At 46.1% G+C, this 23530-nt stretch overlaps 7 protein-coding genes across 12 annotated transcripts; 3 read left to right on the top strand and 4 right to left on the bottom strand.

Annotated features, from left to right (window-relative positions):
- Positions 1 to 283: 283 nt before the first annotated feature.
- On the bottom strand, positions 284 to 11397 carry LOC122620977 (F-BAR domain only protein 2). Of its 4 annotated transcripts, XR_006326167.1 has the most exons (14): positions 11259 to 11397; positions 6066 to 6361; positions 5445 to 6005; positions 5186 to 5381; positions 4508 to 5104; positions 3565 to 3825; positions 3039 to 3144; positions 2625 to 2965; positions 2396 to 2568; positions 1596 to 2329; positions 1203 to 1538; positions 912 to 1141; positions 675 to 854; positions 284 to 500 (listed from the first exon to the last, which is right to left on the bottom strand). XR_006326167.1 is itself a non-coding variant. In XM_043798680.1 (13 exons), exons 2-13 carry the CDS (start codon positions 6093 to 6095, stop codon positions 757 to 759), a joined length of 3663 nt encoding a protein of 1220 aa, XP_043654615.1. In that variant the 5' UTR covers positions 6096 to 6361; positions 11259 to 11397; the 3' UTR covers positions 284 to 756. The 4 variants fall into 4 exon arrangements, 3 of the variants coding, with proteins under 3 accessions (XP_043654615.1, XP_043654616.1, XP_043654617.1); XM_043798680.1 differs by having other exon boundaries at positions 284 to 854; XM_043798681.1 differs by having other exon boundaries at positions 284 to 854; positions 4685 to 5104.
- LOC122620978 (lysine-specific demethylase 3B) lies at positions 6495 to 11397 on the bottom strand. 3 transcript variants are annotated; one of them, XM_043798683.1, is made up of 2 exons: positions 11259 to 11397; positions 6495 to 9171 (listed from the first exon to the last, which is right to left on the bottom strand). In XM_043798683.1, exon 2 carries the CDS (start codon positions 9155 to 9157, stop codon positions 6593 to 6595), a length of 2565 nt encoding a protein of 854 aa, XP_043654618.1. In that variant the 5' UTR covers positions 9158 to 9171; positions 11259 to 11397; the 3' UTR covers positions 6495 to 6592. The 3 variants fall into 3 exon arrangements, with proteins under 3 accessions (XP_043654618.1, XP_043654619.1, XP_043654620.1); XM_043798684.1 differs by lacking the exon at positions 11259 to 11397 and adding an exon at positions 10853 to 10870; XM_043798685.1 differs by lacking the exon at positions 11259 to 11397 and adding an exon at positions 10690 to 10708.
- A 110-nt stretch (positions 11398 to 11507) lies between these two features.
- LOC122620983 (39S ribosomal protein L47, mitochondrial) lies at positions 11508 to 12609 on the top strand. The gene is made up of 4 exons (XM_043798690.1): positions 11508 to 11664; positions 11743 to 12025; positions 12077 to 12354; positions 12410 to 12609. The coding sequence occupies exons 1-4, from the start codon at positions 11561 to 11563 to the stop codon at positions 12558 to 12560; spliced, it is 816 nt and encodes a 271-aa protein (XP_043654625.1). The 5' UTR covers positions 11508 to 11560; the 3' UTR covers positions 12561 to 12609.
- LOC122620981 (DNA ligase 1) lies at positions 12601 to 14213 on the bottom strand. Its single transcript, XM_043798687.1, has 2 exons — positions 14055 to 14213; positions 12601 to 13997 (listed from the first exon to the last, which is right to left on the bottom strand). Exons 1-2 carry the CDS (start codon positions 14079 to 14081, stop codon positions 12615 to 12617), a joined length of 1410 nt encoding a protein of 469 aa, XP_043654622.1. The 5' UTR covers positions 14082 to 14213; the 3' UTR covers positions 12601 to 12614.
- Positions 14214 to 14370: 157 nt separating this feature from the next.
- LOC122620984 (ras-like protein 1) lies at positions 14371 to 16871 on the top strand. The gene is made up of 4 exons (XM_043798691.1): positions 14371 to 14670; positions 15002 to 15320; positions 15480 to 15736; positions 15796 to 16871. The coding sequence occupies exons 2-4, from the start codon at positions 15182 to 15184 to the stop codon at positions 15967 to 15969; spliced, it is 570 nt and encodes a 189-aa protein (XP_043654626.1). The 5' UTR covers positions 14371 to 14670; positions 15002 to 15181; the 3' UTR covers positions 15970 to 16871.
- A 338-nt stretch (positions 16872 to 17209) lies between these two features.
- Positions 17210 to 21783, top strand: LOC122620980 (heterogeneous nuclear ribonucleoprotein M). Its single transcript, XM_043798686.1, has 5 exons — positions 17210 to 17368; positions 17517 to 18121; positions 19178 to 19316; positions 20205 to 21333; positions 21392 to 21783. The coding sequence occupies exons 2-5, from the start codon at positions 17523 to 17525 to the stop codon at positions 21445 to 21447; spliced, it is 1923 nt and encodes a 640-aa protein (XP_043654621.1). The 5' UTR covers positions 17210 to 17368; positions 17517 to 17522; the 3' UTR covers positions 21448 to 21783.
- LOC122620982 lies at positions 21784 to 23042 on the bottom strand. The gene is made up of 2 exons (XM_043798688.1): positions 22902 to 23042; positions 21784 to 22845 (listed from the first exon to the last, which is right to left on the bottom strand). Exons 1-2 carry the CDS (start codon positions 22929 to 22931, stop codon positions 21940 to 21942), a joined length of 936 nt encoding a protein of 311 aa, XP_043654623.1. The 5' UTR covers positions 22932 to 23042; the 3' UTR covers positions 21784 to 21939.
- Between the last annotated feature and the right edge of the window lie 488 nt (positions 23043 to 23530).

Raw genomic sequence — 23530 nt, 5'->3', positions numbered from 1 at the left:
GAGAAACGAGAGTCGCTGAAAACGGCGACAAACTCCGGTTGCAGCATGAACTGGGCAGTGTCGCCTTATCCAGACCTCTGGTCCGGTGACGAAAGCAATATCCATCGAGATTCCAAGCGAGACGCAGTGCAGGTTTTGTATCTTACATTTAATACATTTGGATTTGGTTGTGTGTACAAAAGTGAACATAAAATCAACGTTCGGTGTGTTGTTTTTAGATATCTACATAGCTACATACAATATCGTTCGTTTACATCATATTAATAAATACACTTTAATAATATATACTCGCATACGTATATATAACAAATAATACATCCAGATTTTGCAGACCCGCATTTCGGACCTCCCGCAGGCAGATTCAACATTTCGCGTGAAAAACAGAATTTTGTGTGTACAAAAATACATAATAGGTCCCACTTTCGATTTCGTTTGGCTATCAATTGCTGGAATGCCAATTGATATAATTTCGATTTTCCTCAATCTTGTCATGCTTCAATCTGTGGAAATGTTAAAGTTTGTCAATTTCATTCCGCATTGTGTTGTCCAAATCGAAATCAAGTATGGGGGTTATACTAAAAAGCTCTGAGAAAACTATGCAGGCTCCTCTATTCGTGTGCCTAATTAAATATGGTTTGGGTGTATGTGGTTGTCTCATATTTAAGATTAGTTACAAAAATTTCTCTAGTTTTTCACGAGCCTATTGCCATATGGCCATTTTTCGTTCCCATTTGCCGTCTACTGAGTGGGGAGTAACTAATTTGACTTCGCCGAGTACGGACTGGTGGAACCGACCGACGGAGGCGTGGGTGTAGCTCCACTGCGAATGCCATCGCCTTCGCACACATATTTTCCTGAAAAGTGAACGAAAGTTACAGCGCTGTTAATATAGAACGTATATTTAAACGTACCGGAAACAAAGCGCCGTTTGACCAGCGACAAGCGATAGCCACTGCCCTGGAGCTCGAACTCGATGCCTGAAAGTGTGGTGCCCTCGCAGTTGAACTGGGTGGCCAGGAGTGCCGGTGTAGACGGACCATCGTTGAGCTCCAAGCGTGCCCGCAGAGTGCCCACTCCGCCGTCTTGTGAATTCTGCGAGATGTCCGTGAAGTTCCACACCAAACGATTCGATTCTCCCAACCTAGAAACAATAAATGCGATCAGTTATAAGATAATATTTGAAGAAATGGCAACTTTCTTACCAGGCAGAGTGCGGCTTCGACTGGACATTGCGCACAGATCCATTGACGGGCACCGAGAGCGTGACATTCAGAAGGGGCGAGGCACTGGCCATGGCGTGGTTATTGTACTTGTAGTCCACTTTGAGGGCCGTGTAGCTGGACTCACACTTCCAGTAGCTGACAAGTTGGAAAGGGCACGAGCTGGCTCCCGGCTTGGTGCGCACCTGATACTTGAGTATGTCCACGTTAAAGTAGGAGGCTGTCGGGTTATTCTCCGCCTGCCTTCGGAGCAGAGCCGTTAAAGCACCCATATTGAACTCCAGCATCGTGCTAACAGAACTCGACTGCTGGCGATCTCTGCAAATAATCCGAATAGGATTATTTGATTTCTATAAATAAGATCACAAAACTCACATTTGGACCAGTTTTCCGTTGGGCACCAGGTTCTCCAGATTCTGAACGTGCTTAATGCGAAAACCCAGCTTGGCTGGATTTGGATTATTGGCTAAAAGGCCGGCAATGCCAGCTGGGAATGATAGCATCATATCACCGGACACTTTCACCTGGCAGCGCGACTCATCGCTGCCCCGGAAATATGCGTGTATGATTTCGTGGAATGCCACTGCCAGCGGTATGGTGTCCGAAATACCGATTGTGAGTGGAGAGGGTCCTCGCGAGGAGCCCACTCCCCCGATGGCCGTACGGAACTCCAGACTGCCAATGCTCTCGGCTCGATTCATGGCCGTCACCGGAGCCGGCGACATTCTGCCGCGTCCTGGCGCTGTCCCTGTTGCCGCCGGTCCAATGGCAATCATATCAGAGCGTCGCGATGGCGGTCGTGGTATGGCTATACTTCCACCTGTTGACGCTGACGTCGGTGTTGGTATTTGTCTTCCGGGCGGTTTTCCCAGCGTCGCCGATGACGGCGCCGACATACTCATGTCACCCAACTCTGAGAAGATATCGCCAAGATCGGCATAGCGACTGTTGGTCGTGGTGTTTGCGTTATTATTGTTGGACAGCGTGGGACTCTGCAACGGGGCATAGGGATGCACACTGGCCGTGGGAGTGGAGGCATTCGATATTTCAGGCGACTGTTGACGCGACGCCGGAGCTCCTCTGGCTGCTTGCAACTGCTGGCTGTGATGCTGTGTTGGAAATAGATTTGTATTTTTTAAACAAATTTATATAACTTTCTAGGTAGAGGAACTCACTGAAAATACTCCAGTTGGGGACAGCGAAATGTTCTCCACGGTGGCACGCAGCTCATCCACGCTGGCCGACATGGGCGCCTGGCCATTCTTCAAGGGCTTAATGCTCACATGGATCCGGCGTTCCTGCTTATCGTTGTCGGAGTCCGTATCCGAGTCGGAATAGAAACTGCCAGCTATAATAGTTAGGCATTAGTTGTGCGTTTGGCAAGCATTCCAGTTAAGAGCTTACACTTATCCTGGCCCTCCTCCCACGCTATTTCCTTAGCAGGCTGTATGCTGAATCCCTCCTCATCCACCTCATAGCCAGTTCCGGTGCCACTTGTGGCGCCCGCAGCCGTGGTCGAAGCCGAGTTGGTCAGCGCACCCGCATTGGGAAGGCTCCCACTGGCCACGGCGGCACCACCGCTGCCGCCCATGCTACTTGCACCTGCGGAATCCACGCTTCCTTGAGCTGAGGTCACCGACAGGGCGGCCAGGCCACCGCCTGCGCTACTGCCGCTGGAATTCTGCGTCTTCATGCTGCGCCCATGGTCGTCATAGTCCAACAGCGTGTTGTTGCCTCGATCCAAACTAGACAATAAAATGAGATCGGTTCCGGTTAATATTTTCGAAATTGAGGTATGTAGCCATTTTGTAGACCCACCTGGTGAGGCGTTCTTCCTGTATGTTCTCGGCGGCCTCATTGTCTTTCTTTTTCTTAGCCTTTTTAGTTTTTGTCTTGTCGCGACGACTGCGTAAAATGCCAGAGACTACCGGCGAAAGGTGGATCAGATTAATGAAAGCAAAATTAATAAGATTCTTAAGTGAATAAACAAGCTAATGGCTAATAGAATACACAGGAAAAGAAGGTGACACATCAATGTACTTCTGTATAGAGACTTTGGTGATGGGAATAACTTCTGTGTAATAGAAGTTTATAGTTGAAACTTAAATGCATTGTCTTCCTCAGAACTCAAACACCGCCCTAAAGTGCTTCAATAACAATTAAATGTTAATCGGGTATGAGAGAACAATAAGTTGAGCACACAGAAAAGCCTTTAAATATACATATTTCGGATAGGTACATGCAATTTTCTTTTGGGTGGAAATGCTGTACAAGTGTTTTTAGTAATTGGAGGGGTGGTGAAATGGGAGCCAATCACTTTCATTGACATTCTTGATTCATTTACCCTGAGAGTTTGATGTGAATATATTTAAAAGTGACGTTGCACGTCTGGACGTTGTCGTTGTGGCGGTTGTTGCTGCTGCAGATGTTGCTGCCGTAGCTGCTGCAGTCTGTTGTAGGTGCTCTTGCTCATTTAATGACTTCGATAGCTGTTGCTCGCTTGTCGTTGCGTTCAATTGCTTCTTCCCAGGCGCACTCGCCGCTGCAATTGCAGTGGCACTTGCGGTTGGAGTTAAGGCCTCTGCCGGTTGCTGTTGTGTCTGATCTAAAGTTTTGATTTCGATTAGTCGATCGGTGCATGGATGGGTGGATGTTGGGTGATTGGGATGAGCAGTGGTTGATGGATGCGATGGATGTATGTATGCGAAGCATGTATACGGAAATAAGACGGAGAAAAGCATAGAGAAAAGATTGCAGTTGTAAGTGCTATTAGTTCAATGGCTTCATGGCATTTGTGTGTGCGTGTGGATGTGCAGTAGTTTATGTAAAAAGTCAGGACAATTGTCTGATTGATTGGCTGGTGTTTGAGTGTACAATTAAAGATCGCATTAAACTAGTAAACGAAGATATAAAATAAAAATAGATAAAATCCATACAATTATTTACAATTATCATGGAAAAAGACTATTTCCAAATGCTTAGTACTTAGTCCATAAAACATAATATGGAAAATATCATGTGAATTTCATGAAAACAGTACTAAGAATTAGATCCCACATTTTCTTATAACCAATTAAAAAATTTAAGCAGTATGAATAGATACAATTTAGAGACGAACATAAACTTAAGTACATATAAGAAAGTATGTTACAGTAGAATAGATAAAATTGAAAGATCAACTGATAGACCCCACAAGTACATACATAGAATAAACTTTAACCATACAACGATGTAAACGAAAAATAATAAATAAAAACATAAACCAAATAAAATCAAAGAGAAAGAACCTTGATTGCTAGTATCCTCAGAATTAGGGGAGTTTTTGGTGATATTTGTGGTGAGATTATTCGTGCCAGTTGTTGTTGTAGTTGTTGCTGTTGTGTTGTTGGTGTTCAAGTTGTTGCTATTGTTGCTTGCTGTTGTCGTGGTGGTGGTATTGTTGGTGCTACCACTTCCGCCCATACCGAAATTTCCGGCGCCTGCAGACGGCTGCTGCTTGGCAGTGGGCAAAAACCAGGATCGCAGACTCTTCACCGTGGATGTGGCTCCACCAGTCGGCTGCGGTTGTATCCCAGATGCATTTGCTCCCGCCAGCATGTCCGGCGATGTGGGACGCGGAGAGCCCATAGCTCCCAGTATCGGATCCTCAGCAAAGGGAATACTTCCGCTGGCTGCACTTCCGCTGCCAACAGAGATTGCCGCCAAGGCATCGCCCCGCTGATCCATGGACACCGCACTGCCCGAGGCAGTCGTTGCTGCATTTCCAGTCCGCAGAGCAGCCTGAATGCTGGTGGCCGAATTTGAGTTCGACGCGCTGGCCGAGACCTGCGGCTGCTGGAGGCGAGAACCACTCGACAAGGCCACGTACTCTAGTTCAGGCATTTCTGCAATAAGAAGCATAAAAATTCATTATTCGTTCGTAAGGTGTTACCAAATTTACTACGCGTTATTGATTGCTGACTTACCTGGCTTCTCCAAACCCGTGTATTTATTGAGCACAAACTGTTCCAGCAGTTTATCAACAGACATGTCGACAAACTGCCTCTTGAAGTCGGAATGTACCTGACCCACCATATCGTGATTGTTCTGCAGCATTTCCAGATACGTGGACAGAAACTCCTTCATTTGACGAAGGTGCACCTCCTCAATCTCTTGAAAGCGCTTGAATTCAAAATATTATAGAAATTAATTTAAACTTAATACATTCAATGCAATTCTTCTTACCTTGCAGGTTTGGGTCATGCGTCGCTCAAATTCGTTCTTAATGGGGTTATGCTTATCCAACAAGGCCTTGTACTCCTCCTGCAGTTTTTTCAGCTTACCCTCCAGCTTCTCGGCATCCTTGTGCGAGCCGTTGTCCTTGCGCAACTTCTCCAGCTCCTGGACCTTGCTGGCGTACAGATCGCGCAACTTTTGCACTGCCACCGTCGACGTCTGGATGGCTTGGACACACTCAAGAGTCTGCGATTCCTCCTCCTTGACGGATTTGTGCTTCTTGTGCAGCTCGTCGGCATACTTGGCAACATCCTTGACCAGCTCGGTCAGCTTTTGCACCATCTGCAGGTGGAGCGTGGAAAGCTTCTCCGCCGATGTTCGCAGTATGGTCCAAACAGGTGCAAATGTGCTATTTAGTGTACCAGCCTTGTGCGCCAGCTTGGACATCATCTTCGAGTTCTGCTCCTCAATGTTTGACTTCTCGCGCAGAAACTCGGACAACTCCTTGCTGGCAATCAGGCCGAACTTCATGTTGTGGTACAAGACATCGTAGCCATTGTTCTTCTCCCCCTACAAATGAAATGCAAGTATATTTAACTGATGGTTTGGTATGTAGGTTATTTGACTCACCCAAAAATAATCGTTGAAATCGACCGTCATTTTAGTTGTATTCTTAATATTTCGATCTCTAGGCTAGTTGAGCAGAAACTTAATTTCCCTTTCCACTATCGGTTAACATAAAAGGCTTCTGGCGTTGTAATTGACTTGACTTCTCTAGGGGCCCCAGATTTGTAGTATGATCCTTACGATGCTACTGTCTGCCTGTGCTGGACTCCTCATCATCAGATTCAGCTCCGTCCTCAGCATGCATGGGCATTTGTTGCTGGCGAGTATCTTGCTTAGGCTTAGTGTGTTCTATGTAAATACTAGAAATTTCAATGAAATCAATTAATATTAATTCATATATATTTATATTAGTTTTAATAAGACATGTAGCTCAAAACTTTTTTAGTTATCCGTGCACTGGATGACAAATAAATAAATGTACCCCTTTTTTTCGATTCTAAGTAGGTATTTATTGAATATTTGACAGTCTAAAATCTTATAAAAAATAATAAATGTTAAATGGTTTGAAAAAACTAGAAGGTGAGACAGTTCTAATCTGCATTTAGCTTGGCCATTTCCGCATCAATTCGCTCGTCCAATGCTCTGGTCAGGATGGTACAACAGTCCTTGATGGCATGGTAGATAATATTCTTGATCTGAAGCTTGTCCTCGTGATTTGTGTGCGAGTGCGAGAGTCTTCTGAACTCGTGAGTTAGATGATAGCAGTGCGTGATGTTTTCCGGCGAGACAAAATCCTCGGCCACCTTGATGCAGTTGTGCAAATTCTGGACTTGATGAGGGGCGCCAGCTGGGATAAAGACAGCATCGCCCAAGCACTGGACAATCGGATGTCCCTCCACGCCGTACTCCTTGAATAAACGGGCACGCAGCTTGTCGTCCAAGTACCAATTCTGATCGTGAATAGGATCGTGATCCGGCTCCAGGCGGAAACCCTTCTCCAGGGTCACTCGATTAAGTAGATCTCTTATTTTGTCCGCATCTCGAGCTGGAAATATGTGCCAAAGGGCTCCGGGTAAGACATCTGGCGACTGGCAACGAGCTCTAGTGATGTAATCGCATCCGCCCAGAGCTATGGCTTTCTGCGTGGCCGCCATGTGAGGTTTAGTGTCCCCATCCTGGGGTATTCCCACATAAACCATTATGTTCACTGCATCCGAAATGTCCAAGTGGAGATTGGTTGTCCCCTTGTCTGGGTGCAGTGCAGAGCCGTAAGCGTTGTACATTTTGGGCCCTAAATCTGGTGGGACAAACATCTTGGGCAAGCAGCTGGCAATGTTGAGGTTTCCCGTGCGAAGAGTGTACTCCGGCATGGGTAGTCCCTTCATCAAATCAGCAAACCTGGTGGGCAGTATTTCGGCAAAATCATCACCCGGCGGCCAATCCTTAAGCTTCAAGAGCATGGGCTTGCCATTGGCATCTAGCAGACGCTTGCCCATACACTGAAATCCCTCCCAAAAGTGTCGCATCGGTTGATTGGGCACCAGATTTCCATTCAGGCAATTAATAAGATCATTGGGCTTGTCGCCAAAGTCCCGGCAAAAGGCTTGTGGATGCCATAGGTCCAAGTTCAGGGAGCGTGCCACCTCCGAAATCATCACTGGCTGGCCGCATTTCCAAACCTCCTGGTACAGAACTCGATTATCCGGATGCATGGCATCAGTGAGTCTCAGCAGTTTGCCATCGCAGAGCCACTCGTGCGGAACTCCTGGAGCCAGCTGAGTGGAGTGAGCCAAAGTCATGGCCCGTGGTGGAAGGAACCGTCTCAAACCGGCCAATCCCTTCCTTAAGAAGTTAATGTGCTTGAAATTGTCAAACGCCGTTGTTATGGGGTCCTTCCCCAAGGTTTCCTTGGTCCACACTCGTCCTGGGACATAATCTATACCTCTCTCTCTGGCGAACTCCAGCTTCTTGGCGTGCAGTTGATCGAGGCGCTGTTGCTGGTGTACCTTCTGCTCGGAGGCCAGCGACGAGTAGCTGGTGTGCTGTTTAAGCTGCGACTCCTTAATCATATCCTGGATCAACTCGTTTAGTTGTGCATCCTCCACCGCTTGCTTGCTCAGAAGGCAGCCGCAGACCTGAGGCACCTGCCACAACGTCCGCACCTCGTGCAGCAACCTGCCCAAGACGTTGAGCGCATCGCCGGCTATGATCTGTGTTAGCATCAGCTCGGTAAGGGCGTGCTCCTGTGGGCCACTGGGATCGCTGCAGAGCAGCCAGTGGTACTCATCGCATCCCTTTTGGGCAGCGTTCTCCGCACGGCGCAGACGCAGTCCCTCCTTGCGATCTTTGAAGCAGTCCAGACACACTCCAAAGCCACACTTGCGACAAGTCCAATGGTAGTTGAACAGCGTGGTGTCACACACGTCGCAAATCTCTCGGGTGCCTTTTACGGCCTTCTTCCAGGCAATGGTTCCGTCCGGATTCTGATGCAACCTCAAAGCCTCTGCTTCCTGGCGCCACAAATAGCAGAACTGGTCGCCGGCATGCAGCAGGATGTACCTGCAAACCTGTATGTCCATGTACCCGCTGGTCGGGGCTGTGTTTTTATCCGGCTGCCAAATGGCAATGTCCTCCGGTGAGGGCTCGCTGTAGGGATTTGGAAAGCCAACCACGCCCAGCTCTCCGTTCTCATTGAACTGAAGACGACGGAACTCATAGAAGCGGCAGTAAACATCGCTTGCTGCACTGGATTCACCCTCCTTCGTAGCCAAATTCCTTCTTCGGCACTCCCGACACTTGGGAATCGGTGAGGATCCTGCTGCTGGCTGTGCCTGCTGCAGCTTAAAGCAGGGCAAATCCTGCAGGAATATGGAGCCACTGGTCCGGAACTCATCGTGCCGCTGCTGCTCCTCCTCGGTCAGCGGTGGCACTTGCTCAGGGATCTCTTCTTCCTGCTGCAGTGGCTGTTCCGCTCTCAAGGTTGGATTCTCCACTTCGCGGCAAGCTCTCTTTGTGGGCGAGGAGTCATTGGATATGTGTATCTCTATGATGGATTTCGGTTCGGAGCGAGAGGAAATTGAGGATGAGGCCGAGGATACGGTGCGTTTGCGGCTCGTTCTTGTGGCGACCAGTGCCGCCAATTCTTTTTGTGACATTTCGGCTCCTCGGTCTTCGGAAACGAGAAAAGAGGGAGAAAAAAATGATCGTTGTTTGAGGTGGTTCTTTGTAGACTCTTCAACTGGCAGCCTGGTAATGCTTCCCATGAGGAGGTGGCTGCTGCTCCGTGCTCCATGCTCTTTCTGCATTGTGATTCAATAACATTGCGTCTCGAGTCACGTTCTTCTGTTCGCGTTTGGCTGGATTTCGCGCATCTTGCACACGATTACAACACGCCCGATGTTGCAACATTGCCGGTAATGTGGCGAACAACTTTCGTTGGCTTTCTTCTTCAATGCACACGCACATCTTAATGAATAGAGCAGAGCTTCAAGAGAATACAGCACAACTACTCACTGCCTCCACATTACCAGGCACACAGAAATCGCTTAAGACTACGTTAAATTTGCTTACATTAGACTAAAGAACTGGGTAATTATTATTGCATAGGTAGATAAGATTTCAGCATTTAAATTGATGGTAATGATAAGTTTGGAGAAGCAATCCCGCATTGGCAAGCAAATTATCGATTATTTAACTTTAACTTGAGGACCATTTTTGTTTGCGTGGATTCAGCTCTGGTTGTGTTTGTAAATAAACGATAACTAAGGTTCTTTATCAGTGTATGTGTTTGCCTAGTAGATCACGAGAAAGCAATAAATTACGGAACTTTAAATATAATTGAGTTGCTCCCAAAATATCACGTATACGACAAGATGTGCCAATTATATTAGAGTGAGTTGCCATAGTTACAGTTGTATATCTCGGTTGGGTGGAACCAAAATGAAAAACTTCGACCGCTAAAAGGTCGAACACATTGTAAATTGAAAGTAAATATAGCTGCTGAAATGATTTATACATTTTTTTTGAGACATTTTTGCCACTATTTGTCAACAAGTAAAAAGATAAATACATTCCATAAAAATAATCATACACATACATATACATACATATACATACATACATATGTATTTATCACCATAATATGGGCGTCGCAAACTAAAAACTGTTGGACTACTGATAAACTCCCCTCTAAAACAGCGCTAAATGAGTTTGGACAACCGAAAATTCAGCTATTTGCTGTTACTTTCATTATGAACATGATAATCAACCGACTGGCAAATGAGAGGTTATCGCACGATATGGCTAGGAGTCCAGGGGATTCGGATTGGAACTAACAGCGCCGTTAACAGGGGCAACAAGTGTCCGCAGAAGTCAGGCACAGCGAACACCGGAGGAATATGCAGAGCCCGGATAATTAAGGCGACACCTATAAATTAACCCCTGGTCACAAAAAGCAGAAGCTCACACACACACACACACGCGCGCATGGCGACACTACAAACAAACAGGCTTGTTTGTATTTTTTTTGGGCGTTCACCGTCATCGAGCAGAAAAGTTGTACGAAAAGTGGGAAAAGGGAAATGAGAAAAGCACGAAAGGCCAAGCGAAGAAAACCCTACAAGTTACTCCGCTGCGCCCTCCTAACGCTCGCCCCTTGCCAAATTGATCAATCAATTCACTCGCTGACCTTTTAATTCAATGATGTTCTGCAATTTATATAACACTGGCTGCGAGCATCCAACAAACAATTAATATGCCCACAGAGACACTCTCGTTATTAACAATGCTGCCTGATAAGGCAGTGAGATAAATATTTATGTACGCTACACTGCACTGCACAGCAATAGTACCAACAACTTGAAGCAGCTCGGCAACACTGTCCTATTACTACACCGTTCTACATTTGTTTTTTTTTTTGGTCATCCTGGCGTTAGTCTTCAATGAATTTGTTTTTGCTTGCCCGTTTGGAGGTGCAGATTGCTTGAATCCGCTGTGATAAATGCACAATTAATAGGCACTTGGCAGTGCAGGGAATGCACTCGCTGCAATTCAGAACCGCTGCCTTTGTCGAGTTTTATCAATTTAAATTTGTGTACTGAAACTCACAAACACCAGCACACACGCACACAGCCGCACAGGCACGCACACAGCCAAATGTCAAACTTGGCGTTCCTTGGCATACAAATTGGATTGGATGGAACAGAGAAGCTGACATTGCAGCGCGTTCTTTTTTCGGGGAGTGGCCACTTCACTTACATCTACTTATTGCATGTTGTGTAACCGCTTGAGTTTAACTTCTGTAATACTTTTGCCCGTGTTAACTTCACTCGATTTGAAGCGAAAAATTCGATTTTTCATTAGCACTGAGCGAAGCGCAACTAGAGCTGGCCAACAAGTCGATGCTGTAGTAATACTTATCGATTAATGGCAGTTGAAATGCATGGCAGCCCTGGATTGGAGTAGAACCCGGCTAACAGACTAGTACGCCCGCGATCCAATAAACCGATACTACAAATAATCGATTGTTGTTGCTCCAGCTGTTGTGTTCGGTCGGAAAAATGTCTTCGACGTTAAGAAAATGCTTTAATTTGGCAAAAACTGTGGGAAATGCGATAGTCAAGAGCTTTCTGGCAGCTCCAAAGCAGCCATGGCAGGCCTGCAGGTGCGTTCTCCTTCACAAACCCGACTTTCACACACAATAACTGATAAAAACGCACCTTTGTTTTTATGTAATATGTAGTGCGGCCGCCCTGCAAACGCCGCATGTTCAAATGCCGATGCAGATGCACACTTCCCCAGTTCGCCGGGATCTGATGGAGTTCTTCGACGACAAGAAGAACTGGAGCGAGAACGAGGTGAAGGTGGGCCGCGCCTGGCGGACGGAGGAGCTGCGCATCAAGTCCAACAAGGAGCTGCACCAGCTGTGGTTCGTGCTCCTCAAGGAGCGCAACATGCTGCTGACCATGGAGCACGAGTGCAACGACAAAATGGAAGTCTTTCCCAGTCCGGAGCGTATCGACAAGGTTGGCAATACTTGATGGTTAAGATCTTTTTCTACAACTAAAGAATTTCAGGTGAAAATCTCCATGGAAAACCTCGAGACAGTAGTGAGGGAGCGCAACAAGGCGTATCACCTGCTGGAAACAGGTGAAACGGGTGAACGGCCCCAGAAGGCGGTGAAGAACGCATTCGGCCTGCAGGTCTCATACAAGTCTTGCGAGCACGCCTTGCCGCCCTTCATGAACCTTAAATGGATCAAATCCCGCAACATTGGCTTCGGCGGCAGAGCTGTGAACAGATTCCTCCTAAAGTACAGGGAGAAACTCTACAATGCCAAGCGCAAGGCGAAGAAGTATGTTGTCTTTGGCTAAATAGAGAATCTCAATTAAAATCTTGTTATCTTGCAGCCGCTCCCGTAACGAAGTTATGATGATCCTGCGTCGCAACCCCAATTTCGACCTGAATGTGCTGCGTCGCCAGTTCCCCGATGTCAACGTGGACAAGCTGTGCAACGAGGACAAGATTCGTGGTCACTATGTGCCCAAAGTTGGCGTATGAGCTACCAAGCGGCAGTTATTTAGTTATTAAAACAACAAAATACCATCGACATGTTTAATCTTCGTCAAACTTAATTTTGGTGCCCTGAAACGCAGCAATTTTAGGTTTAAACTTCTGTTTGGCCACCCAAGAAGGATGCATGCCGTCGGTGGGCAAAGGAGCCGCAGTCGCAGTCGAATGATTGATACTTGGAGCAATAATTTCTGCCGCCTGGCCATCGTCGCCGAATGTAATCTTCTTGCCTCGAAAATCACCTATGATCGGCTTCTGCTGTTGCTTGGCCAGCCACGAGGGGTGACGGTCATCGGTTGGCTTTCTCGCTTTGAACTCTGGCTGTCTTTCGGGTTTCTCACGATATGTATTCGTCCGTCGCTCTTCATTGCGGAACTTCTTGACTGGCGGCGGACCTTGTTCCTCTTCAGCTTCGCTGTCATTGTCGCCGGAAAGAACCACGGCGCTGGACAAGTAGGGCTGGCCTGATTCCGTGATGAAGAAGGGATCAACGACATGTGTGGGACGATTATTGTCAGGTTGTGGTTCCTCTTCGTCAATGCTTGGCTGCCTTTCTAAGCGAGGCTTCGGCTTCTGCTCCTTGACTGGCTTTTTCTCCAAAGGTTTTGGCTTAGATTCTTTCGGTCTGCGTTCTTCTTGTTGAATTTTTTGAGAAGGTTGTGTGTTATTCTCCTTGATTGACTCCTCAATAGACTCCTTTTTGGGATTGGGCTTAGTTTTCTCCGTCTTGATCTGCTCGTCAAAAGCTTGTTTTTTCTTAAGGTTTTTATCTTTCTTGGCTGGTGTTTTAGGTGTCTTTTCCTTTTTGACTTTGAGAGGCACTGGAGGATTTTCGTTTTCAACTGAAGTCTGAGGGACCTCCTCGTCCTTAACTTGGCTGACTTCAAGAGTAGGTGTTTCCGCAGCTGCTCCATTAACTTCTACATCCGCCACTTTGTTCTGCTCTAACCACTCCAACCGGTTTTTGGTTTGAGCCTTCTGCTCCTTCAGCTCCTTGCGTTTCCGCTTCCGCTCCTCAGTGCGTTCTATTTTGGCCCGTCGCTTGCTAGTCTCCTGGATCTCCTCCCGCCACTTGGCCTCCTTGTCGGTGCTCAGCTTCAGGGTTTCCACAAACTTGTCCACCACTCCGTGCATCAATTTGTTTAGCCGCAGCATGGCAATGCCCAGTTCATCCGGCGTGGAGCGCTCGTTGGCAATCACCGCATTGGGATTTGTGCCCTCCTGGAGGAGCGATTGGCGCACCATGTCCATGCACTTTAGGGCCTTCAGCTGGGCCAGGCATTCTGTGTTCTTGCGTAAACGAATCTTTTCCTTTTCACTGTCTGGATTTTTGGTCAGAACATCTTTTGTTTTTCGCAGCTTCTGTACGACTTTGGCGATGGTCTGTGCGCGTGCCTTTTGAATGACCTTCTTGTTGGATATCACCTGCAAAAATTCTTGTTAATTAAAATGCTATAATTTAGGATAAAATTGTTTATTTACCAAATTATTGAATTTCAATCTGTCCATGCTGTTTTAGTTACAGTGGTGGTTGAAATAATAGACTAAGGTTTGTGTCCGTGCTAGGTGATGCCAACCCGATCAACTACAATACAGAATTTTTGAAAGCAGAAATCATCCGCTTGTTTTCACAGGAAGCTGTATGAATGAAATAATTTCCAATTTTTCTTAGTCAAAACTAATTTTATAAAGCCGCCTAACGTGCATGCACTGCTCAATATCAGTTCCGAAATAGCTATCGTTATCGCAGGTCAATCGATAGTGCCGGCCAGAATGCAGCCATCGCCATCGATAGTGCCATCGGCTTGGTGCCAGCTCTAGTATCTTCACAGCTACGTACAGCCTAGATTTCATCTGCATTTCACATACGGATTTATTGTTTTCCTGCGCTGTTAATTGCAATTACCGCACGGCAATTAAAGTGGTGCCATCGAGGACTACCGCCTGTCGCACCGTTAGCCGCGAAAGTGACGTGAAACGTGCCCAGCAACTGCGCCGCGCGCGAGAGCGAGAAAGGTGGAGCAGAGCAGAGCACTGACAGAGAGGAGCGGAGCGGAAAAACAAGGAGGAGCTAGCTGAAAAGGCAGCAACAAAGAAGGTCCGCAGCCCCGGCAGGCAAAAGAAAAATAAAGAAAAAGGCGACAAACAACGCCGCCGAACCAGCAAATTCGGCTAGTTAACAACTCTGCAGTGAGGGAGATAAACTAATTTGCATGGAGCGAATGAGTTTTAAATTTAGTTTGAGTCATTGATCTCTTTTTCCCATTTTTTTTTTGGTGCCCGTCTGGCTGTGTGCATGCAGTGGTGCGTGCGTGTGTGTGCGAGTGAGCGCCTAGTCGCAGTGACTCAGTGACGTGCATTAATTCCTGCCTAATTATGCGTTTAATTTATTTTAATCAATCTTAATTAATAATTTACTCCACTTGCAGCCCATACACGCACACTCACCCACACAAGCACACGCACACGCACACTAGCGTACGGAGAGAGAGACTGCATCTGCGGGCGCTCAACAAAGAGAGTAAGCATCGATCGCGAGAGAGAGACTGTGACAGCGACTGTGACTGCGACTGCGACTACGGCAAATCGAAAACGGACGCCACAGCCAAATGACGGAATACAAACTGGTCGTCGTTGGAGCCGGAGGCGTGGGCAAGTCCGCGCTCACCATCCAGCTAATCCAGAACCATTTCGTGGACGAGTACGATCCCACAATCGAGGACTCCTACCGAAAGCAAGTGGTTATCGGTGAGTTATACTAAAATCTGGTATTGCAAAGGGTGCAAGTCTCTAGAGATTTCTGCGCCCTTTCGCTGTTTTGGTTTCCCCTCTAAAGGAAATTTCAAGAGTAAACCAGAAGAGATCTTAAAGAGTCGCGATAATCAAACTCATTCTATTCCCCTGCAGATGGAGAGACCTGCCTGCTGGACATCCTGGACACCGCCGGCCAAGAGGAGTACTCGGCCATGCGGGATCAGTATATGCGGACCGGTGAGGGCTTCCTGCTGGTCTTTGCCGTCAACAGTGCGAAGTCCTTCGAGGATATCGGCACCTACCGTGAGCAGATCAAGCGCGTAAAGGACGCCGAGGAGGTGCCCATGGTGCTGGTGGGCAACAAATGTGATCTGGCCTCGTGGAACGTTAACAACGAGCAGGCAAGAGAGGTGAGTTCGAGCCTTCAGTATTCCCAGCGAGCCTTCCATTCATTATGTTTTGTTCTTAGGTGGCCAAACAGTACGGCATTCCATACATTGAGACATCCGCCAAGACGCGCATGGGCGTGGACGATGCATTTTACACACTGGTGCGCGAAATCCGCAAGGACAAGGACAACAAGGGGCGGAGGGGCCGCAAAATGAACAAGCCGAATCGTAGATTTAAATGTAAAATGCTCTAAACGGCCTCGCATTGGTTATTATTCACTTTTTATTTCTTCAAATGTCGCCTGTTTGTCTGTATGTGCGTCGGCGGATCGCCGATCGTCCCGGAATCGATGGTTTGTCCATTTTGGACACACAATGCGAAAAACACACACATGTGGGAGCGTGTTGGTCGGTGCAATTGTCAGATAAAAGATGAGAAATTGTAATTAATTTAAGTAACTAGAGTTTTATGTACGTCGAAATGATTTTGTGAATGTGTGTGTTTTGTGTCGTTTGAAAGGCTGCGAGGCGCCCTTTTAAGAGTATTAACAATAACAAGCAAACAAAAACGAACGAAGCAAATCGAAAATGAAAATGAATATGTACCTCTACATAAAAACTATGAATACTGTTGTAACTGCCTTGGTTCAGCTGCTATATCCGTTTGTTTTCAACCAGCACTTAACTTGATTCTATGTTGTTTGTACTTTAACAGATACTCCGTGCTTAAAACCGAAACGCGATGTAAACCAATATTGTGAATTTTTAGAGCCCTGTTATCTATTGGTTTTAACCCGACAGTCATACATAAATGCAATCTTTTTCCGCACACACGCACGAGCAGAATTCCATTAGTATTCATCATTAGAGAACAAACAAACAAATGCCGATAAGCTCACAGCAATTTTCGCACAAACGAGCAAATTCGCTAGCCCCAAACTAGATTTATGTTCAGTTAAACACATATTTGTGGTGCTACGATGATGAAATTATAATCCGTATGAGTTCTTGAGATATGCCTTTCTTTCTACTTACCATACTGACAGATCAATCGGAGAGAAAACAAACAGCCAATTAAAATTACATTATATAGTTTGCTTTAAGCTTTTTATACATACATACATACATTTAATATTTAATTTTTTGTATTAATTTTTGCCATACAAAAAGAAACGAAATAAATCGATTGTGTGTACTATTTATGCAATGTGGTTTCAGTTTAGCTGGGCGTCAATTATTTCATTTCTTGCCGATAATAAAAATTAGCCACTTAGGCATTACAACTATTACAATTATAATTGATAATTATTAGAAATAATTGAATTCCAATAATTTAAATGTTGGCGTTGCGCGCGTAAATAACAAAATGCTTACAATTCGATAATTCGAAGAACAGTTTCGAAAAGAGCCGATAATAGTCTAAGAAATCGGCTATCCGATAACAATCGACAATCTATCGATTGATCTGCTACCAATATGTCATTGTTGGGGTTATCGCATCACTATCAGCTCTAACAAAAAAATTCTGTGCGTTTTTCTATTGATCTCGGGAACTGTAGTTTGTCAAAAACGATTTTTGCATAATTATAACTACGCCGGAAGCAGCAAAAGAGAGATATACCCAGTATTAAGAGCACAGCCATAATTAAAAAGGTAAACTAAAACGCAAACAAAGAAAAGAACATTTGGCGAAAAAACGTCCATTGACGCGGTCGCCATTTTGTTTTCGCGGACGCCACTCCGGGTGTGTACTACTACGAATATTACAAAAACTACAAAACACATTGCGATTTCCTTGCAGTCGACAATGAGCATGGACGCTGGTAACTCCGTGGAGAACCGCGAAAAGGAGCGCGACCGTCGTGGCCGCGGCGCACGTGGCTCCCGTTTCTCGGACGCTGATGGCAATGGAAACGCCGGTGGAAACCAGGGAGGCGGCGGAGGAGGTGGTGGTGGCAACAATGTTCGCGACCGGAGCCGCGAACGTCGCAATTGCCGCGTTTACATTTCGAACATTCCGTACGACTACCGTTGGCAGGACCTGAAGGATCTGTTCCGCCGCATCGTCGGCTCCATTGAGTACGTGCAGCTGTTCTTCGATGAGAGCGGCAAGGCGCGTGGCTGTGGCATTGTGGAGTTCAAGGATCCGGAGAACGTGCAGAAGGCCTTGGAGAAGATGAACCGCTATGAGGTTAATGGCCGCGAACTGGTGGTCAAGGAGGATCACGGCGAGCAGCGCGATCAGTACGGCCGCATAGTGCGAGATGGAGCCGGAGGCGGTGGTGGAGGAGGCGGCGTTGGCGGAGGCAATGGTGGCAACAATGGAGGAGGAGGTGGCGGCGGCGGTGGCCGTGACCACATGGATGACCGCGATCGTGGTTTCCAAAGGCGAGACGACGACAGATTGTGAGTACCGCCTTTATGCTTATATCCTATATGTGTACTTTTTCCGATGTTCTGGAGCAGGAAAGCAGAGTTCATGGCACGCATAAATTATTCAATTCTTACAAACTTCCCAGCTGGCAGTGGTTCCATTTAAATTTTATCAACGATTGCGGACTCTGCATTGAATCGAGTTTAGTTTGATTTTTCATATATGTATGTAGGTCAGGAATAGATCTCAAGATATTCCATCCTAAAGATGCTGCTTTCGTATTTGTGTATAGGATAGCAGTTAGATTAATGTATTGCTATTATCACGAGCGAACTGAATCCGTTATTTTAAGGAATATCAATTGTCGTTCGTGAATCAACTGAATTTACATTCAGTCCAGTGTTCGTACTGTGAGTTAATCGAGGTTTCTTAGGTGTTTCGTATCAAATTGAACCACATATCTTTCGAACAATTTTCTGATCGCCGACTTATTGATAAAAAATGTTAATTTTTAGGAAGACATGCCGAAAATTCCCTTAGTTTGTAAGAAAAATAACTATTTCTATAGCTACGAGTTCCCAAAAATATAAATCGTACTTTTCATAAAAGTTAGTAGTAATGCGCAGGTATATATGAAGTTTGTGTTCATCTGATTACAACGAAGCCTCCGAAGTTCAATGATTTTTTCATTAAAAAGTGTTCCGTTTCGATCTCAAGTCAATTTTGTATGTTAAGTGTTGAGGTTGAAGGTTGATCACAGCATTTAAAGTCGGAAGTGTTTGATTTTTTGGCGCTGGTAGCATTATATGTGTTCAAATTGTCTTAAAAGATCAAGGATTGCTGGAATATCTGTTAATTACATCGGAGTTACTTCTTGCGCTGTTTTTGAGAAACAAAAATATTCGATATTCAATTATAATATATATAGGAGCTGAAGAAAAAAAGCGTATGATACGAGTTTAAACTGAAGGTAAAATGTAAACGCGTCTGAATATCCTGCGGCTCTCTTGGAATCCCACTTCTCGTAGCTGAAGCTTACTTGTGCCTTTTGTTATCTTTCTCTGGAAATCTGGCTTCTCTTTTTCTAGATCTGGGCGTAATAATTTTAACATGATGTCAAATGATTATAATAATTCGTCGAATTACAATTTGTATGGGCTTTCTGCTTCGTTTTTGGAGAGTCTTGGCATAAGTGGACCTTTGCATAATAAGGTTTTTGTTGCTAATGTGAGTATATTGTAATATAAAATTCCAATAATCCTATGTATAGTATTCAACTGGACCGGACCACACTACAAATATGCTGCGTTTTCTTTTTGCTTCGGGGTCCCTGCTTCGTATTTATAACCCATCTAGGTCACATCCTCCAGAAGATACTGTTCACTTCTTTTAATTCATCTAAGTCGATCCAAAGTAATGACAACTCCACGGTGTCCTTTCCTTTGCGACATATGTTTCTTTCCCCTTTCGAATTTGCGAATGGAATCGGATGTGTTGATGTGTTTAAACGACTGGGTGGAACTACATGGACCAGGGAAAGACACTGATACCCCTTTCTACATCGCTGTACACTGAATACATTTTAGTTGATAACAATACCACAGAATGGGCCCTACGTATACTAGTTTCTCCTCAGAAAGGTGACTTAAGCGGCAACCACAAATTGGGCTACGTAAAATCTTGTTTTCGAAAACGCATATTTTGTTTCGGTTAAGTTGTTTAATGATAATTGGTAAGTCAGCAGTTGCAATGACTCCTGGAAGTTCCCTGACTGCTTGTTGGTTGCAGTGTTTTGCCTCTTTCACACTTTTCACATTCGATTTTCCGCGAAGACCACCACTTCTTTTTCAAGGGTTATAAATATGAAGCAGTTACGGGTGTAGAAAAATTCCACGTCGTCTCTGGGCTATTCCGTTTGGTTTCTGGGCAACGTGTGCTGGACTGATTCTCCTGAGATTCTCGCCTATCGCCAGCATAGCTTTGCAGCAGCATGGTTTTGTCACTTGTTGGACAGACAGCAGTTGGAATCAACATGGGCAACTTTCGAAACTATTTCAGTGGCTGAGCCATCGAATTGACACACTGCTAATTTCACTTTCTTGACACTCCCTGCAGCTGGACTACAAGGTGGACAACAAGAAGCTCAAGCAGGTCTTCAAGCTGGCCGGCAAGGTGCAGAGCGTAGACCTTTCGCTGGACAAGGAGGGCAACAGCCGCGGCTTCGCTGTGATCGAATACGACCATCCTGTGGAGGCCGTTCAGGCCATTTCCATGCTGGATCGTCAGATGCTTTTCGACCGTCGTATGACCGTGCGCCTGGACCGTATTCCGGATAAGAATGAAGGCATTAAGCTGCCCGAGGGCCTGGGAGGTGTGGGCATCGGCCTGGGACCCAACGGCGAGCCACTTAGGGATGTGGCCCATAACCTGCCCAACGGGGGTCAGAGCCAGGGCCAGTTGCTTGGCAACGCTCAGCAAGGATCTCAGCTTGGATCGGTGGGTAGCCAACCCAACAGCAGCGCGGTTAGCAACGCCACCACGAACCTGCTTAACAACCTGACCGGTGTTATGTTTGGCAACCATGCGGCAGTGCAGCCATCGCCTGTGGCTCCGGTGCAAAAGCCTAGCCTGGGAAACAATTCCGGTACCGGCGGATTGAACTTAAACAATCTGAATCCCAGCCTTTTGGCTGCCGTCGTTGGCAATCTTGGTAACCAGGGAGGGAATTTAAGCAATCCCTTGCTGACCTCCTCGCTGAGCAACCTCGGTCTCAATCTGGGCAACTCCGGCAATGATGACAACCTGACCCCAAGCAATGTTGGTCTTTCAAACAACTACAGCAGCGGCGGCACCGGTGGTGGTAATAACTACAGCTCTGGCAACAACTACAGCGGCGGCGGCGGCTCCAGCAACTTGGGATACAATGCCTACAGCAGCTCTGGTGGAGTGGGCGGCGGCAACGGAGGAGTTGGTGTAGATGGCAACGACTATAACACCGGCAATCCTTTGGATGTCTATGGCGGCGGCAGCAACGTGGGCAACTCCAATGTTGGCTCCGGCAATGCTGTCGGCGGATCCCGAAAGTCGGACACGATCATTATTAAGAACGTTCCAATGAGCTGCACTTGGCAGACGCTGCGAGACAAGTTCCGTGAGATTGGAGACGTTAAGTTCGCTGAAATCCGCGGCAATGATGTGGGCGTTGTGCGTTTCTTCAAGGAGCGCGATGCCGAACTAGCCATTGGTGAGTGAGGCTCGAAAAGAGAATTGGTTCAATTTACTAAACTTCAATGTCTTTTCAGCGCTGATGGATGGCTCCCGCCTGGATGGGCGCAACATTAAAGTAACATACTTTTAAGTCAGGCAGTTAGGTTCCGAAATAGTTCTTCGTTTCTTGGCGCCAATTCACACTTCAAGCATGACCACATCCTCCGATGACCAATGAAATGAAATGAGCTGAATTTCCTTATTTCACTCGCAATACCGAAATTATTTTAACGAATCACACAAGGAGCTCATCCAAACGAGTGCACCCACATATTTGTATAACTTTTATATATACTTACGCATATTAATATACAGACTAATATGATTATTGACGTTCCAAAAAAGAAGTCCCAATAAACCCGAAGACGCGATTCAAATTATTTTTAAGTCATTGATTTAAACGAAATAAAATAATGTAAACCCTGAATTTCAATGGTCATGTTATGATGTGTTTATTGAACTTTCGCTTAATTACTACAAGCATTGGTGGCTTTTGGGGTTTGATACATGAAAGGTTCATCTTCCTGCTTCTGAAAGAATTTACAATTGTATTTGCTTGCTTAAAAAATTAGATTTGATTTCCTTAATTGGCGGACGGGGCTGTTTTGAATCTTTCCAAGCGAGCGCGCGCCTTCTCTGACCAGGCGTCCTTCGATTCTGTTGTGGCGGGCGTTGTGGCAGCTGCTGTGACTGCTGCTCCTCCAAATCGCTCCTTCCGTTTCTGGAGACGATCCTCGGCCTTTGAGTTCGGGGCTTTGTCGGGCACCACGCATCCGAAACGTTCGGCACGTCTTTTGAGTGCCTCCTTTTGCTGCTCATCCGTCTCCTTGTTTCCCTTGTTGGCCGTAATGGAGGCACTGGAGGATTTATTGATGGCCGCAGCAACTGCGGTTGCAGTGGTGGCCACAGCGGGTGCGGCGGTGGGAGTGATGCCGAACTTTTTGGCCCGCAGTTCCAATCGCTCTTGTGCAGTCAGCTGGGTAAGTTTCTTGTCGCCTGATGGCTTCTCTCCATCCGTCTTCGGGCCAACCACAATTGGCTTATGCTTCTTGGTTGGAGTCTCTCCGGAGGAATCAGTAGCAGCTGCAGCGGGCGCCTCGTTCTCCTTAGAAGGAGGTGTCCCCGTGCTGACCACAGTGCCCGTGGACTGCTGGGAGTTGTTTCGTTTGAGCACTATTTTCTTAGGCGGCACAGCTGCCTCTGAACCCGCTGACGTCTTCTCTTCCGCCAGCAAATCTGGAATGGCCACAGTTGTGGGCGTGCTAATCGGACTCTTCAGGAGCTCATCGTCGTTCTCATCGCCCAGCAGCTTGTGCTCATCCTCGTCGGTCAAGGACACATCGTCGTCGTCAATGGCATCCGCTATGGCCGAATCCTCCAGAGAAAGGTCCCCCTCCAACAATGCGGTCTGCAATCGGTCCTGCAGTTCAGTTTTATTTCCATTCACGGTGAGTCCACGAAGCTTCAGCTCGCGCTTCAAGTCCGCCACCTGGAACACGAACATATACTTGGGGTCCATCTCCAAAGTTTATTCTTTGAACCTACCTTCATTTTAGTCACGTCGTTTTCAGGCATTTTCACAGTTTTCGAAAAAAATTTACTCAAATGTTGTGAACACCCCGTACAGTTAGTGATGAGATAATTACTGAGCACAGAGATGTTATCGATTGCTCAAAATCAAGTTTGTGTGGCCTGTTACGATTGTATGCGAATCATATTTATTTATAGGTCGTTTGTTTTAAATTAACTTGAAACCAAATTCAATTAAAAACCAAAAATTGTATCTCAAAACTGAGTAGTTTGAAAAAAAAGGAAATAGAAAATTGAATTATTTAAATCTTTTAGCTATGACGTGAACCCAATATGATATTATTGGTGCGGGGGATACTTTCCGATATGTATAACACATAACAATCAATCGATAACGAAATACCAGAGCCCATAGATCACCTTATTTACAGTCCAGTATAATGGTTGCTGTCTTGGCTTTTGTTTTCAAATGAAGAACATAGTACATCTGATAAATCGGAGTTTTCTGGAAATCTTATAGTTCCGAATTCTTATGATTAGCATCGTAAATCATATTAATTTATGCAGGTCCTCCGTTCATGGTGGTCGTAGTTCTGAAGCACTACTAGGATTGCTTTCTTCAGACGCATTCCTTTAGCGCCTTT

The sequence above is a fragment of the Drosophila teissieri genome, chromosome 3R (assembly GCF_016746235.2).
Source record: "Drosophila teissieri strain GT53w chromosome 3R, Prin_Dtei_1.1, whole genome shotgun sequence".
NCBI classification, from domain to species: Eukaryota; Metazoa; Arthropoda; class Insecta; order Diptera; family Drosophilidae; genus Drosophila; species Drosophila teissieri.
Note: the sequence above shows the minus strand (reverse complement) of the source record. Positions and strands in the feature narration are given on the sequence as shown.